Genomic DNA, 17,167 nt, shown 5'->3' with positions numbered 1-17,167 from the left:
CATGGTACAGGAATAACGTGAGTTCCCTTGTACAAATCATGGCAAAATGAGGTCTTGTTAATCCCTGAGAGTGAAGATGAGCAGTACCAGCAGAACCTGAAGGGGACATCAGCAGCTTTACAGGCTGAAAGTCCTGTTCTCCTAAAGGACAATATCCTATACTGCAATGACAGGTGAGACCATCAGTGACCATCAGGGACAGAGAAAGCATCTGGTATTGAGTTCTAGGGTCAGTGGAGAGTGAGGAGGAGTATCCTGGAAAGGTCATCCTCAGCACTGGGCATATTTGTCATGGGCTACCCTGCAGTCAGAGCACTCACAGCCCCACACAGGAGGGTAAGCATTGGACACATGCAGGCTGGCAGACTTGCTCTCACCATGCCCTTTAGCAGGTGCTCCTGCCCCAGCTCACACACACATTCACACACACACTCACACACATCTAAACTCAACCTAAGTCCCATGCCCGTTTCTAAGGGCTCTCCTACCAGACAAGGTTAAACAAGCTCCCTGTAACTAATTACATGTTTTATTATGGAAGAAATTTGTCGGTAGCTATCTGTAATCAAAACAGTGATTTAGAGAATCCCTAGTGATCAGCCTTTCTCCCTTAGCTCTCCTTGGTTCTCATTATTCAATTTACAGAAGAGAAAGCAAGGCCTTGAGAGGTAATTCAAGTCACCAAAGAGAGGCAGACAGTCCCTGACCCAATGTCTGATCCTGTCTCAGTCCTTCCTCCCTAGAAACTGTAGCTCTGGCCTGGTGAAACCTCTCACCTGAGAATCTGAGAGCAGAGATTACAGACCTGCAAAGAAGCTGTTCACTCTCTGCCCTGCTACCCTGGTCAGAGGCCATGTTAGCCAGGAGAATGGCAGTGAGGAGGGCAAGGAGAACAGGAGAATGGCTGGGAGTCCCCTGGAGGCTGCGGGAACAGGAGCTAGAGTGTGTGAGCAGCAGGGGTCATCCTGCATTTGTGGGTCTGTTAGGGTAGGCTCAGGGACAGAGGCTGCAGCTGAGCAGGTGTGCGTGGGTAGGGAGGGTGAGTACTGGTGTTTCATACAAGGTCACTACTGTTCTTCTGTTTTCACTACTTCCTTTATAACATGAGTGTTTGTGTGAATGAAGGGTCTGTGCTTACTTCCAGTTGATAATCGTGAAGTGGATACGTCTGTATTTTCCTTACAGCTGGAACACATACTTTCTCATGTTCAAAAAATAAGTGAAAGTGTGCTCACTGAGTAAGCTCAGGAACAGCTTTTTTATTTTGGCAGAGGGCCCTGCCACTCTCTGGAGGTTAGGTCCTAGGGTAGACGTAGGCCTCTGTGGAGACGAAAGCTAATTCTGTGCAGGGCTGAGGGCGTTACCTTTCTGATGGAGGGTGAGAGGGTCCCTGTTGGGATGAGTCTGGGGTGGACAATGACTTTATCATCTATAATGGAGATGAGCTCAGTGGGCACTAGGAAAACGATTGGTCTAAGGCTATGAGATTGCTTACTTTTCTTGATTTGTTGAACTATGAGTGACAATTTAATATCTTCCTGTGTATATAAAGTGTACAATGTAATGATGCTTATCTCATACTTTTTCTAAAAGCTACTCCAACACTTGAAGGCATCAAACTGTTAGGAGAAAACAAAGTGAGCCCTGCCATGAGCACTGTCATCCCAGTGACTGTGAGTGCACTCACAGCTGTGCCCTTAGACACAGCAGCAGAGGCTTGACAGTGTGGGAATCAAATCAGCTCCAGGAGTCAACCCAGCCGGTCACAAGTGAAGAAGCAAAGAGCGTCACAACATGGGAAGTGGGGAGGACCAGTTTCACAGTTGGTATGATATCTTTAATGCTCACTTTCTTTTTTTATTAAATATTTTATATATTTATTTCACAGGTAGAGTTACAGACAGTGAGAACTGAATTTTGATGTAAAATAGAGAAAGTCTTCCTTTGTTTGTTCGCTCCCCAAATGGCAACAATGGTTGGAGCTACACTGATCTGAAGCCATGAGCCAGGTGCCTCTTCCTGGTCTCCCTTGTGGCTATAGGGGCCGAAGCACCTGGGCCATCCTCCACTGATTTCCCAGGCCACAGCAGAGAGCTGGACTGGAAGAGCTGCAACCACGACTAGAACCGGCACCCATATAGGATGCTGGCGCTGCAGGTGGAGGATTAACTTATTATGCTTCGGCGCCTGCCCCCGTGCTCACTTTCTAGTAAAATTTAAAAGTATATTTAAAAATCGGAATTTAAAACTAATATAAAAGAAGAAATAGGGCAGCATTAACTTCCCACAAGGACAAACGTATGTTAGATTTAATAGATTGCATATTCAAACTACTCATGACATGCATGCAAGGTCATGTTAAAAGAATGAAAGGAAATCACTGCTGAAGACCTAAGGGATCTCTGATGACACTATCTCCTTAAGTGCAGAACATCAAATAAACAGAAATTATGGAAAAATGTGAAGATATTGAACTGAAAAATACGGGTGAATGAAAGAATTTACTGTAGGACATCAGTAGAATGGGAGAACTGGTAGGGGAAAGAATGAGAAACCTGAGGATACAGGTATGGATTTATGTAAACAAAGAATAAGGGAAGAAAAAGAATAAAGCCCAGAGAAAATGGGGGGGGGGTACCACAAAGCACACTGGCTGTGTGTAATAGAGTCCAGAGGACCGGGGACCACAGAGCACTCACAGATGGACACACAGAGAACTTGATGTAAAGCCAGGCCAGGGTGGGCCCGAAAAGGACATTTAGAGCAGATCAGGTGGCTTCTGGGGGAGCCTGGCCGTGGGGCTGCCCAGAGGCTTCCAAGGCAGGACAAGTGTGAGAGCCTCCCTGTGATGCTGAGTAACCAGGAGGAGGGAGAGCTCAGGGGGAGGCCTGGAAGGACAGGAATGAGATTAGACACCTGGAGCTCTGGACTGGGTATTCAGACAGGGGAAATTGCAGGTATGGAGGGTGCAGGGTGTGGCTATGGTGTAGGAGCTGGGGCAAAGGGAAGGGACAACACTGTCCCCAAGAAAACCGAGGAGCATTGTGGGGTGAGGGGAGCCATGTGAAGGTCAGTTCCTTTTCCATGATCTGTAAGTTTTTAAAATGAGTCATGGGATATTGATGGCAGTGCGGGGAAAAAACCTGGAAGCCTAGAAAGAGAAAAATGACTGTTTTTAAAAATCCCCTCCTTTCTGGTTCTGGTAGTCAGCAGAGTTTGAACATCAAAAAAGCCAGGGGCTACTATTGTGAAAGCATTGCACCAGACTCTTTTTGGAAAGAGTAGGGAAGACTTCTTCAGGACTGTTGCCATGGGGTCAAGATTTGCAACAGGAAGAGGAGTTGAACTGAATTTTAAGCAAACAGCAGGAGAGTTTCTAAGCTCTGGATCAGTTGGTGGGAAGTTCTCCAGGGGGGTTAGTGGGGAGGTTGACAAAGGTGATTACACCATCTGCGTTCCTTACTTTGCACTAACTGCAGTGGGATTCTAACTGCCCCCAGAAACAGGTGTGTTATGTCCTCGGGCAATTACATCTTCAAGGGATAGCTCTTTATGGCTTATTCTTCATCTCCCTGTCTTAGCACATGAGCAGCTGATTTAAAGCATAACGTGTCTTGTTAGGTGTTCACCTGATGCATCGTGTCTGTGTGGCTCCCACTGATAAGATTTATGCCATATGTGAGGCTGAGAAGGTGCCCAGGTTGGTAGAGACTCTCTCGCATCTTCCCACCATGTCCATCATGGGGTTTGCACAAGTCATTGCCAGTCTGGGCTGTAGCAGCCACAGGCTAATGTGATGCACCCTGTGTCCTTTTCCATACACAGTAGACAGAGGTGTCTCATTCCCATTTGTCCCTTTCTGTTTATCTGGTAAATGAATCTGACTATATCTGCTTAAATTGGTTTTACTCTGTGTCTTTCCACATCACTTCCTGTAATTAGCACCTGACACTGGATTTCTCTTTCCTGTATTCCACTGTCTGCCTAAAATTCTGCCCCGAATCTTATTTTAATCTATTGAAGTTTTCAGTATCTAGTGTTTTAGCTTCAGATCTCCATGAACTGTTCTTGCTACTCCAAGACATAATGTTCCCCACCTACTTTCTAATTCCTAATGCTTCTTGAAGTTAGATTTTAAAAATTATCTTGTATATATCAGTTTGCATTCATTTAAATCAATTGTTTTTATTGCTACACTGTCATATTCTCTGGATAAACAGAGTTTCTGAACTCCACAATTCATATTTAGTCTATGAGGTGGAACAATAATGATGTGTTTTCCTGTTCTATGAGAACCTGCTTGCCTTGGGCAGCTGTCTAGGCCCTGGATACAATGATCAACAAAATCTGAACCTTACATTCTATAGAAGGGAAAGAAATGTCACAGCAAGTATACAAATAATATGTACTGAGTGGGATATAATTTGATTTTCTATAGTGAGAAAGAAAGCAAGAATGGGGAATAGCGAACACCATGGAGGAAGCAGTTGTAACTTAAAATATAGACATCTGGACAGTTGTCTAACAAGGGAAAATTTCAGTTGAGACCTGGCGCTGTGGGAGCAGTGGGGCTCTAGGTTTAGTGCAGACACTTGCAGATGGAGTTGGACTATATTGGTGGACATTTCAGGAATATGACAGAGAGCTGTAAAATCACCAAAAGTCAAGTCCTTTGCAGTTACAGGAACTATATAGCTCACTGAGTTTCATATCCTGAGTCCCCAGCTATGACCTTGTTGTATACACGGGAGAGGAACCAGGACAGTATCTTTGTCAGACTCACAGCTCCCTGAACTCCCAGGGATCTGGGCTGTGAATTCTCAGCCTTGGAGGGTCTCAGAGTCGTGCCTGGACCCCTATGCTTGCCCCCTCAGACACCTGTACCCTCAGTCTGGGACTATGACTCAGCTCAAGGTCAGAAAGGAGTGGACATGGAGGAGACCTGTTCCTTTCCCTGGGAACCTTGGCATTGGTTGTTGATTCTGGTGGTCCCACCAGTGTCTGTGCAGATCAGACTGTTTTAGTCAAGGTGGTGAACACCCCTAGTAGAAACACTGTCCTTTTCTCTGCACACTGTAGCCTCTCCTTTACTCTCAGAGGAGGTGTGCCAATCTACCAGTGACCAACTCAGTAAGAGTAGCCATGGAAATAACTGACACATTCTTTTTCCAGACAAGTGTAGTGGCATCACAGACTGGGACTACTTGACCCAGAATGCATTTAAGGAGTCTGAAGCTCTTGCTGCACTCCTCACCAGGACTTTGTGGCTATGTTGCACTGACACAGGGGAGAGTGACCAAGAATCAGTGGGTATGCAGGAGAGGGAAGGAGAGGCCATGCAGGAAGCAGACTCACATCCCAACCAACAGGTGTCAGACTGGCCCTGGGGGTCACTGTGTTTGTCAGTGAGCATGACCTATAGTAAGATAAGAGGGAGCAAAATAATGACTTTAAGAATAAAAGCAACATTCAGACACAAATTGACAAATAAATCCCTTTTCACGACTTGTTTGGACATAGGAGAATGTAATAGATAAGTGGAACTTAAGGAACAATTCTTGGAAGAATTGGCATGGAGGGGAAAAGAATAATTTCTTGGTGAATCTTGTAAGAAAAAATAACCATATTAGGCAGACATAAAAAAGAATGACAATTACAAGTTAATGGGTAGACTAGTGATCATTAAGTGAAGTAAGCTCAACCCAGCAAGACAAACACTGCATGTTTTCTCTCATATGTGGGTTTGAAATACATATATTTTATATGAACTTAAAATACTCAAGAGCAGGGTCTGGGAAGGGAGTAAGCTGAGCTGATATTAGCTAATGGGAACCACACTGCAAGTGAGTGACAATAATGTGTTCTGGTGGTCCACAGTGCAGGAAGGGAGCCTTAGTAACTTACTGAATGGTGCACTAAAAGTGAAAAGCTGAATTGTTGCATGGGTATATTTAAACATGTTTTTGAAAAGACTTATTTATTATTTGAAAGCCACAGTTACACATAGAGTGAGTGAGTGAGAGAGAGAGAGAGAGAGAGAGAGAGAGGGATCTTCCATCCATTGATTTATTCCCAAATGGTCACAAGTGCCAGGGCTGTGACAGGATGAGACAAGGAGCCAAGACACCATCTGGTCTCTGATGTCAGTGGCAGGGGCTCAAGTACTCAGGTCATCTTTCACTGCTTTCCCAGGCACACTAGAAGAGAGCTGGATCTGAAGCCAAGCAGCTAGGACTTGACCCAGTATTCTCATGGGATATGACTTCCTAGGCTGTGGCTTAACTCACTGTGCCATAACACTAGTCCTTTGTGTCATCCCAAAGTTGAAAAATTCTAAGTAAAAGCATGGTAAATCAGGGATAGTCTGGAGTAGAACTGTCCAATGTGTTGTATTGAATTTAATAATCGAGGAATTCCAGTCCATATGTTTTAACATTTGCAAGGAATGAGTACACATGTATCAGACTGCTGCTTAGCTGTCTCAATAGCTGCTATCGTTCATAAGTTGTGCTGCCTGAAAGTGGTGGGCTTTGATCTGGTCTCCTGCACCTGTGGCACTACCCTGATCAGTTTGCTTAGTGGCCTCTTGCAGGAGTAAGTCAATACCACTGTGAACTCAAAGCCACATTAACTGCTGTAATGGTTTTCCTTCAACACTGAGGCTTGGCCACATCCTACACAAAGGTCAAGACCAGGACATCATTGTAACATTTCTGAGTAGCATCTGGTGTTCAGCAGAACACAGGATTCCCTTCAATCCTGACCATTAGGCCTCCAGCCACTTTGTGGCAGACCCACTGTATATTGAATGGGAACCCCTGCCTTTGGGAGACAACTTGCACCCTGTTGGTTCCTGTTGCTAAGGCTCATTTGTGTTCACACTTTGGATACATTATTGGACCTCCACCACGATCCAGCTACTGTTGGCCCCAGAGGCCATCTCCCAGGCCATGCCCCTATTCCTAGCATGTTTGAAGATCTGTGTGGAGCCCCTCCCCACTGTTCATTATGCCTCCTGGAGCCTATGGTCTAAACATGATCCATGAAGCCACCTATGGCTTCCAGACACATGGACTGCAGGTGGCCAGGCTCACTATCCCCAAAGAAAAGCAGGTGTTCCCTCTACATAAGCCCTCATTGACACCACTCATAGGGTATGCTCCTGGGCCATCATGCAGCCAGCTGACATTCCTGAGCTGGGCCACAGACTTCAGAGGCAGAGTACACCAGGCTAGGACTGAAAGAGTTTCAATGAAAATGCATTTAACCACAATACAGTTATCATGAAATGTGTTGGGCTCCAAACATATGTGTTTACTCTCACAGTTCCCTGGCCAGGAACACTCAGATTGGCATCTTACCTGTCGTCTGTCAGAGAAGTGAAGGGCAATTTAAGCCCAATTCACTTCGCCTCTTTTTCTTCTGCATTTGTATTTTTCACTCCTGGTAACATTTCTTTCCTGATCAGTTGGTTTGCAAGACTAATGGGCTTTTGACCTTAATGAGGCTTCAGATTTCAGGCCAGTTGTATAAGAAGTGACTTAAGAGGGCAAGCGCTGTGGCACTCTAGGTTAATCCTCCGCCTGCAGACCCAGCATCCCATATGGGCGCTGGGTTCTAGTCCTGGTTGCTCCCCTTCCAGTCCAGCTCTCTGCTGTGGCCTGGGAAGGCAGCGGAGGATAACCCAAGTGCTTGGGTCCCTGCACCTGCATGGGAGACCAGGAGGAGTCACCTGGCTCCAGGCTTTGGATCTGTGTAGCTCTGGCCATTGTGGCCATTTAGGAGTGAATCAACAGAAAGAAGACCTTTCTCTCTGTCTCTCTCTCTCTAATTATACTTGTCAAAAAAATAAATAAAAATCTTTAAAAAAGTAATTTGGAAAACATTATGCTGAGTGAAATAAGCCAATCCCAAAGGGACAAATACCACAACTAACTGAGCACCAAAAAGGAAACCTGTTAAAGTGAAATGAACACTAGGAGAAATGGTGACTTGATCAGCCCTCACCCTGACTGTTGACTAGCAACTTAATATGTTATCCCTCTTAGTAGTTTTTTTTTTTTTTGTTCTACTTAATACTTTTGGTTGAATACTGTAATCAATACACAATTTTTCTTAAGTGCTGAAACAAAACTGAAAAGTGATCACTGTTAAATATAAGAGTGGGAATAAGAGAGGGAAGAGATGTGCAATTCGGGACATGTTCAAGCTGACTTACTTCAAACGGTAGAGTTAGAAACATACCAGGGGATTCCAATTCAATCCCATCAAGGTGGCATGTACCAATGCCATCTCACTAGTCCCAGTGATCAATTTCTGTTCACAATTGATCATAATGATAGGACTAAGAACCAAAGGGATCACATAAACAAGAATAGTGTCTGCAAATACTAGCTGATAGAATCAAAAAGGGAGAGAAGGATCCAACATGGGAAGTGAGATACACAGCAGACCCATAGAATGGCAGATGTCCTGAACAGCACTCTGGCCTCAGAATCAGCCCTTAAGGCATGCAGATCTGGCTGAAAAGCCCAGGAGAGTATTCCAGGCATGGAAAGCCAAGACACTCTGGGGAAAAAAAAAAAACCTAAATGAAAGATCTCTGCGAGAGAGATCCCAGTGGAAAGAACAGCTCATCAAAGAAGGAGGTACCTTTCTCTGAAGGGAGGAGAGAACTTCCACTTTGACCATGGCCTTGTCTAAAAATTATCAGAGTCGGTGAACTCAGGGGGCTTCCATAGCCTTGGCAGCTCTTGACAAGAGCCTAGGGTGATTACTGATGCCATAAACAAGAGTGTCAATTTGTTAAGTCAACAACAGGAGTCACTGTGCACTTACTCCTCATGTAGGATCTTTGTCCTTAGTGTGCTGTACATTGAGATTTAATGCTATAACTAGTACTCAAACAGTATTTTTCACTTTATGTTTCTGTGTGGGAGCAAACTGTTGAAATCTTTACTTAATGTATGCTAAACTGATCTTTTGTTTATAAAGAGAATTGAAAATGAATCTTGATGTGAATGGAAGGGGAGAGGGAGCGGGAAAGGGGAGGGTTGCAGGTGGGAGCGATGTTATGGGGGGCGAAGCCATTGTAATCCATAAGCTGTACTTTGGAAATTTATATTCATTCAGTAAAATTAAAAAAAAAGTGACTTGATGCACATTTTTTCCCCAATGGGAAAAACATAATAGATAATGTTTGGCTGAACAAATAAAGTCTTTCATATAAGTTTGTCCTTGTTAAATAGAGATAACTTCATTCCATGGCATGGAAGGGAGATTTTTATCTGCACTAACAGGTTAATCACTAACTACTTGTACATACTGGGGCATTCATATACTCCATTGTTCAAAGAACTGAAGGAAATCGTCTTTAATGAAATAATAGAAACCATGATGACAATATCTCATTGAATTGATAACATTGAATAACCACATCAAAATCAGGGTTAACATGAAATTAATGATTGGAAAATACAATGGAATGAAAGAAATTGCTGTAAGGAATCAGTAGTATATGGGAAGTGGCAGAGGAAAGAATGAGCAGCTGGAGGATACAGAGATGGGTATTATGCAATCCAAAGAACGAGGGAAAATGAAAATTAAAAGTACAATGAAGCCCCAAAAAAAGTCAGGCACCACAAAGCACACTAGCAAAGGTGTAATGGTGTCCAGAGAACAGGGGAGCAATAACCACCCATAGAAGGACACACAGAGAACTTGATGTAAAGCCAGGGCAGGGTTGCATAGAAAAGGACATTTAGAGCAGACGGGAGGGCTTCTGGTGATCCTGGCCTGGGAACTTCCCAGGGTCTTCTAAGGCAGGGACACGTGTGAGAGCCTCCTTGTGATGCTGAGTATCCAGGAAAGAGGCCTGGAAGGAGAGGAGTGACGTTTGGGACCAGGAACTCTGGACTGGGTACTCAGAAGGGGGTAAATTACAGATGGTGGAAAGGGTTAGGGTGAGAATCTGGGGTGGGAGCTGGAGCAAAGAGAAAGAGGGCAACTGTCCCCAGGAATGTCGAAGTCCTGAGAGTTTTATAAGTTGAGCTGCAGCCATGTGAGGATTTTTCCAAGATCTGAAAGGTTTTTTTTTTATTTTAAAATTTTTTATTGGCCCTGGGTTTTCATTGCAAAGAGGGAAAAAAAAACAAAAAAAACCAGAAGCCCAGAAAGACAAAAAGAACTGTTTTTAAAAACCCCTTCATTCTAGTCTGGTTGTCAGCAGATTCTGAACAACAATGCCTGGTCTGCTATTGTCATACATTACACCAAAGACCAGGGAAGACTTCTTCAGGACTGTTGCCATGGAAGACAAGATATTGCAACAGGAAGAGGAGTTGAACTGAACTCTTTTGAAGCAAACCACAAAGGGGTTTAAATCCTGAACAGATCTATGGGAAGTTCCCCAGGAGGTTAGTGGACAGGTTGGTAAAGGTGATTGCACCATCTGTGTTCCCTAATTTGCAGTAACTGAAGTGAGACTCCTAACTGCTCACAGAGACAGAGGTGCTATGTCCTTGAGCAACTGAGTCTTCACTGGATGTGTCCTTGTGGCTTGTTCTTCATTTCCCTCTCTTAGCACATGAGCAGCTGATCTAAGCTAAAACTTGTCTTATAGGGTGTTCAGTAGATACACAGTGTGTGTGCATCCAACTAATGAGATTTAAGTCTTATGTGAGGCTGAGCATGTGCCTTATTACTGAAGCTTTGGTCACATCTTTCAACCATGTCTGCTCTCTGGTTTGCACCTGTCATTCCCCAGCCTGGATTGTAGCAGCCGCAAGCAAATGTGATGTCTCTGTGCTCCTTCACCAACACACAGTAGACAGAAATGTCTCATGCCCCATTTTTCGCTTTATCTGACAGATGATTCTGACCACATCTGCTTAAATTGATTTTACCCTTGTGTCTTGCAACATCACTTCCTGACACTGTATTTCTCTTTCATTCCATTCTCTCTGCCTAAAATTCTTCTCTACCTCCTTTTTTTTAAAAAAAAAAAGATTTATTTATTTACTTGAGAGACAGAGTTACAGACAGAGAGGGGGAAAGAGAGCAGGAGAGAAAGATAGATAGATAGAGAGAGAGAGAGAGAGAGAGAGAGAGAGGTCTTCCACTGGTTTACTCCCCAAATGGCTGCAAGTGGCCAGAGCTGAGCTGATCCAAAGCCAGGAGCCAGGAGTTTCTTCCAGGTCTCCCATGCAAGCACTTGGGTCATCTTTTACTGGTTTCCCAGGCCTAGCAGAGAGCTGGATCAGAAGAGGAGCATCTGGGACTCAAACTGGTGCCCATTTGGGATGCTGGCACCGCAGGCAGAGGCTTAGCACACTATGCCACAATGTCAGCCCCTCTCTCTTCTTTTAATTAGTTGACATTTTCAACACTTGTTGTGTTTAAGTTTCAGATCTCCATGAAACTGTTCCTGACACCAACAAGCTGTAACATTCTCTGCCCTATTTTCTATTCCCAATTCTTTAATGATTTAAATCATTTTGAAAGATTCCCTGTCACAATATCTGGATAAATGGACTGATTGAACTCTAAGTTTCAGATTCATCCTGTGAAGACAGCAAAAATAATGTATTTTTAAACATTTATTTGAAAGAGTTACAGAGAGAGAGAAAGAAAGTGAAAGAGAGAGAGAGATCGAGAGAGAGAGATCGAGAGAAAGAGAGAGAGATCTTCTGTCTGCTGGTTCACTTCCCAGATGGCCACAGTAGCCAGGGTTGAGCCAGACCAAAGGCAGGAACAGGAGCAAGGAGCTTCATTCTGGTCTTGCATGTGGGTGGCAGGGGCACAAACACTTGTGTCATCTTCCATTGCTGTTCCTCGCCCATCAGCAGGGAGTTGGATGGGAAGTGGAGCAGCTGGGACTCCAAGTGGTGCCCATATGGGCTTCTGGCATTTCAGGCAGTGGCCTTGCCTGCTATGCCACAATGCCTGGTCCAATAATATATTTTTATTTCATGTGAACACCTACTTGTCTCAGGCACTTATCTAGGCCCTGGGGTACAAAGACCACCAAAGGTGAATCTTACTTTTCTAGTGAAGGGAGACAAAAGTCTATTATGTACAGATTGTGAGATAATTTGGTTTTCTATAAAGAAACAAGAAAGAAAAGTACAGGGTTAGGTCACCATGGTGAAGATGTTGCAATTTAAAAAGAGGGAGATCTGGACAGTTCTCAAACAAGGTCAAGTTTTAGCTGAGACCTGGAGCTGTGGGAGCCAGTTGCCTCTGTGTTCAGTGCATATGCTCCATGATGGAGTTGGTCTGTTCCAGTGGACATATCAAGTACACAACAGCTAGTAGTTTAAAAGCACAAACAACTTTAAGTATTTTGCAGTTACAGGAACTGAGAGACCTATGACTTTGCTGTGTACACAGGAGAGGAACTGGGACCACATCTTCATCAGACCCACAGACTCACTCTGAAATCCCTGGGATTTAGGCTGTGAATCCCTGGCCATGGAGTGTCTCAGCGGGGTGCCTTGTCCCCCCCCCCCCCCCCGAGCTGGCCTCCTCAGACACACCCTCAGTCTGGGTCTGTGATCTACATCAGAGTCAGATGGAGTGGACATGGGGGAGACCTGGTCCCTTCTCTGGAGGCCTCAGCATGTGTTTCTGGTGCTGGTGGTCACACCAGTGTCTGTGCCCATCAGATTATGTTAGTCAAGAATGGTGAATGATCCACCAGAAGTACTGTGCCTTTCTCTGCACAACATAGCCCCTCATTCACCCTCAGAGCTGCTGGGACAGTCTACCACAGTAAGAGAGGCATGGAAGGAACAGACATTTTCCTTTTCCAGACACTTACTGTAGAATGACAGGCAAGAATGGCTTGGTCCAGAATAGATGTAAGGAGTCTGGTGCTCTCCCCGGACTCCTCACCAGGTCTTTGTGGTTATGTTGCACTGACATATGGGATTGTCCAAGAGTCAGCAGGTAAATGGGGGAGGGAACAGTTACAAGACTCTGAGGCAGACAGAGTTGCCCAAAAGCAGGAGTTATCCAGGATCAGCAGGTTACCCTCACAAGACGTGAGATAACTAATGAGCTAAGGATCACCTGGAGTTCAGTGTGCACAGGTGCCTGTCACCTGAAGGGTAGTGGGCAGATGAGGGAGGGGAATTCCCTGTCTACTCTGTGTGCATTATCAGCTTAAAGTGAAGAGCTACACGAAATGTGCTGTGATGATTTCTGGGAAAAGAGAAGAACTTCAAAATCAACAAATGGACCTGAAGGACAATGGCAGCCCTCACCTTCCCCCATCATGAACCTCTTCTCTAGCTGTATCCTTTGCCTCTAAGCCTTCTTCTAACAGCCTTATGAACACAGGCTGATGCTTGACTTCCTATATACTCTCACCTGTTCTCTTGCTTATCTGAATGAAGCCAGAGGGAAGAGGCAATACAGATCAGTAGACAGATCAGAACGAGCTTGGAGCTTTCTGATCACTCTCAGCCTGGAGCCTGAGTTCAACACAGTTCAGCCTAGAATCTGCAGCCAAATTTTATTCAAAATGCTTCATTTTGGGACTTGCACTTCCATGAGCCAGGACAAAGATATACATGAGCATGAAAGGAGCACCAGCACAGAATGTTGACTACAAGCTCTTTATTTAGGATGGGAAAGGAAAAGATGAGGCAAAGGGTATAGCATCTTCCCTCGAGGTCTCCACGCAAATAAGGAACTCTTTTTCTTTGTTTTTGATGCTCAGCGCCGGCAGCAGAGTGTGTGGCGGACTCCATTGATTGTGCAGGACCCAGAGGCACGTTCCCCAGACCCACAAAGGAATCCTCTGCAAGTACAGAACACGCCTGCCTTTGCACCTGTGGACATAGAGCATTAGGCATTGAGCATGGGGTCCTACAGGGTAGCAAAGGGCAACCTGCGGAAGCTTTCTTTCTGTTTAGTGTGTTCATTAGGTTGGCTACAGAGTAGCAATTAGCATGGACAGTCCCTCCAATAAGAAAATTACACACAGCAAGTGCTGATCACTCAGAGCCTGAGACCCATTCTCAGTGTCTTCACTTCTATGTGCTTTGCTCTCATCACACAAGCATCTCAGCACAGCCTTGCTCCTCTCTCTAGTTTCTAAACCTTCTCTTATAGAGGGTTTAATTCTCTTTACAACGAATTCTACACATTTAGATACAGAAACAAAATACTGTGAATCTGTCTGTCCATGTGTTAAACCTGCAGAATAACACACACATCTCTCACATTCAATAGTCTCTGCAGAAAGTGTCAGATTCATTTGGACTTCCAGTGTTCTATTTACAGTGGAGAAAATCTGGGGTCTGGGAGGTTACGTAACATCATCTACTTGCTTGCCCAGACTCCTGGAGTCTCCTCCCCTGGAGTCTCTACAGCTCTGCTATGCTGCATCTCTCACCCAAAACTTCAAGAGGGGAGGTTTCATCCTGTTTAATGTAGACGGCCACGTCCAGATCCTGTGCCCGGGGCTGTTGCTGGTCCACACCGTCATCAGCCATCCCTGAGTGGAGCTCAGCCTGGGCCTGCAGGGTCACCAGGAGAATGGCAGCAAGCAGAGCGAGGGTCCTCATGGCTGGGAGGCACCTGCAGGAGGGGAGAGCAGGGTGTGGGTGTGGGTGAGGAGTCAGCCTGTGTTCACAGGTCTGTTAGGGGAGCCTTGGAGAGGAAGCCTGCATGAGGGAAGGTGTGCACTGATCTGCAGGGTGAGGGCTGCTGTCCTCTAGGTCCCATGATGCTGCTCTCTTGGCAGCTGCACCATATCACAGGTGTGGTCGCTCACTGCCTTTCTCAGATGAAACTAATAATTAGAAGGGGAACCTGTCATCTATTCCTGTTTCTGTTGTTTGAATATTTACCTTTTCAAATTCAAGATGGAAAAGAAGCAGTGCTTCCATTCATTAAGATGAGGGAACAAATGGTCCTCTTTCTGCAGATGGGCCCTGCTGCTCTGGGGGTCTGAGCTCTCAGCCCAGACTTGCACCCCACTAACCCCAGTGAGAAGAGAGGTGGTCACTGCTGTGTTAGGGCTTGGCCATTGCTGTAAAGGAGGATTTTCAGGTTAAAGGGGTAAGGAGGCTTCTGCTATGAGAGTGTGGAGAAGACAATGACACTATCAGGATATAGGGGAAATAAGCTAAGAGAGTTCTAGGCAAATAAGTAATCTAAGGCTAGAATTTTTTTGTGTGGCTTTATTGTACCAGGCGTGACAAATTAAATTGTGTATATCTATAGTGCCCAACCTTCACTATTTATACAACTTGATTCTTACGTCAACCATATTTTTTTGACAGGTAGAGTGGACAGTGAGAGAGAGAGACAGAGAGAAAGGTCTTCCTTTGCCGTTGGTTCACCCTCCAATGGCCGCCAGGGCTGGCGCGCTGCGGCTGGCGCACCGCGGTGATCCGAAGGCAGGAGCCAGGTGCTTCTCCTGGTGTCCCATGGGGTGCAGGGCCCAAGCACTTGGGCCATCCTCCACTGTACTCCCGGGCCACAGCAGAGGGCTGGCCTGGAAGAGGGGCAACCAGGACAGAATCTGGTTCCCCGACTGGGACTAGAACCCGGTGAGCTGGCGCCGCAAGGTGGAGGATTAGCTTACTGAGCCACGGCACTGGCTTTATGTCAATCATATTTTAAAAATTAAGTTAAACTATATTGAAGACCTGAGACCATAGATCTTCTAGGCAACCAAAGGATATAAACTCTTGATCTGGATTTGGGCAATGATTTCTTGGATATGGCAGCAATGGCTCTGGCAGTGAATTTAAATTAATGAGGGGATTGTGACGATCAACAGAGCAAAGGAAACAATCAGCAAAGTGAGAAGCAAAGTAGGAAACAGGTGGAAATATTTTCAAAACGTACATCTGATTAAGGCTAGCATCTGAAATACAGAAGCAGCTAAAGAAAATTCAATAACAAAAAACATGTGACCTGGTTTTAAGTGGGCCAAAAATGTCAGATATTTCTTACAGTGATTAAAATATCAGTTGGGATGCCAACATCCAACATAAGAGTTCTAGGGTTTCAGATCCACTTCCTGTAAGTATTGGTTCCTGCTACTCAAATCTCTGAAAACCACACATTGTGATTTAAGAGTCTGAAGTCCCTGTCACCCATGTGAGAGACAGAACAAGTTCCCAACTACTTTCTTCAGCCTGACCTAATTCAAGCATTTAATGGTATTTGACAGGTGAAAAGAGGTCTCTCTCTCTCTCTTAAATTAAAAAAAAAAGTATTCTTAATGGACCAAGTATCTGAGTAGACATTCCTAAAAATAAAGCAATACCTTAAAAGGTATTATTGTCTCCAATGGACATGCTGGCAGCACCTGTTGTTTTGACAAATCATTTTGCGTTTCTGTAATTGCTGTCTCCAGCAGTCCCCAGCACTCACCAGAGGCACAGACAGAAGGGCCCAAAAGGGATCCACAAGCATGGGTTCGTCCAGGGCAGACTCACCTTTAGGGGTCAGACTGATGCTGGCCTGCAATGACACAAACACAGAGTGAGAGTAAGAGCATTTCAGTACTTACAGATGCAAAGGCTGTGTGGGATGAGCAGAGAGGCAGGCAGCAGTCCTCTGACCCAGGCCTTCTGGACCAACAGCCACCACACACATGCAGCACAGGACTTCTCCTATTTAAGGATCTCCTGGGGTGAGTTGTCCTAATTTCTCAGGATCACTTCCTGTTGGGCAATTCAGACCACTCTGGGGCAAGGGCAGTTGGGCAGTTTTGTGTGACACTGGGTAAAACAGGGATCTGTTAGGACTCTGCACTTGCTTTGTTCAGCTTTGCCCAGGGCCAGGAAGCAACAACAGTTACTATTCTTTCTCCAGTACTCCTAGCATGGCTGATTCCATGATACCTAGGACATCCCCCAGGCTGAATCTCTAGGAGCAGGAAAGTATTATAGTCTGCCTGAAACCCTGGACCTACCCTTTATAGTATATTCCTTGTTAAGCAGACTAAGATGAAACGCCAATGTACACTCAGAGCACTTGCAATCCAGTTCTCCACCAAGCTCTCTAGGACTTGGGGTCTACTCATGAAAGTGAATCAAATCCACTGTGTAGAGTGGGGGTATTGAAGAACACTTGGATTATGTGCACTATCACTGCATGTGTAGCCACATTTAACCATTGTCCTCATTTTCCTGTTCAGTTA

General features: G+C 45.1%; 1 protein-coding gene across 1 annotated transcript; it reads right to left on the bottom strand.

Moving 5' to 3' along the window:
• Positions 1-13,605: 13,605 nt before the first annotated feature.
• On the bottom strand, positions 13,606-16,598 carry LOC100009136 (corticostatin-6). Its single transcript, NM_001082300.1, has 3 exons — positions 16,535-16,598; positions 14,402-14,586; positions 13,606-13,835 (listed from the first exon to the last, which is right to left on the bottom strand). Exons 2-3 carry the CDS (start codon positions 14,571-14,573, stop codon positions 13,720-13,722), a joined length of 288 nt encoding a protein of 95 aa, NP_001075769.1. The 5' UTR covers positions 14,574-14,586; positions 16,535-16,598; the 3' UTR covers positions 13,606-13,719.
• Positions 16,599-17,167: the final 569 nt, after the last annotated feature.

The sequence above is a fragment of the Oryctolagus cuniculus genome, chromosome 8 (genome assembly GCF_964237555.1).
Source record: "Oryctolagus cuniculus chromosome 8, mOryCun1.1, whole genome shotgun sequence".
In the NCBI taxonomy this organism is placed as follows: Eukaryota; Metazoa; Chordata; class Mammalia; order Lagomorpha; family Leporidae; genus Oryctolagus; species Oryctolagus cuniculus.
Note: the sequence above shows the minus strand (reverse complement) of the source record. Positions and strands in the feature narration are given on the sequence as shown.

Bases quoted from the DNA above. Each gene is read 5' to 3' on its own strand.
- LOC100009136 (NM_001082300.1), bottom strand. From the start codon at position 14,573: ATGAGGACCCTCGCTCTGCTTGCTGCCATTCTCCTGGTGACCCTGCAG. The intron at 13,836-14,401 runs GTGAGAGATGCA...CTATGTCCACAG, and splicing joins CTCCCCTCTTGAAGTTTTGG to GTGCAAAGGCAGGCGTGTTC.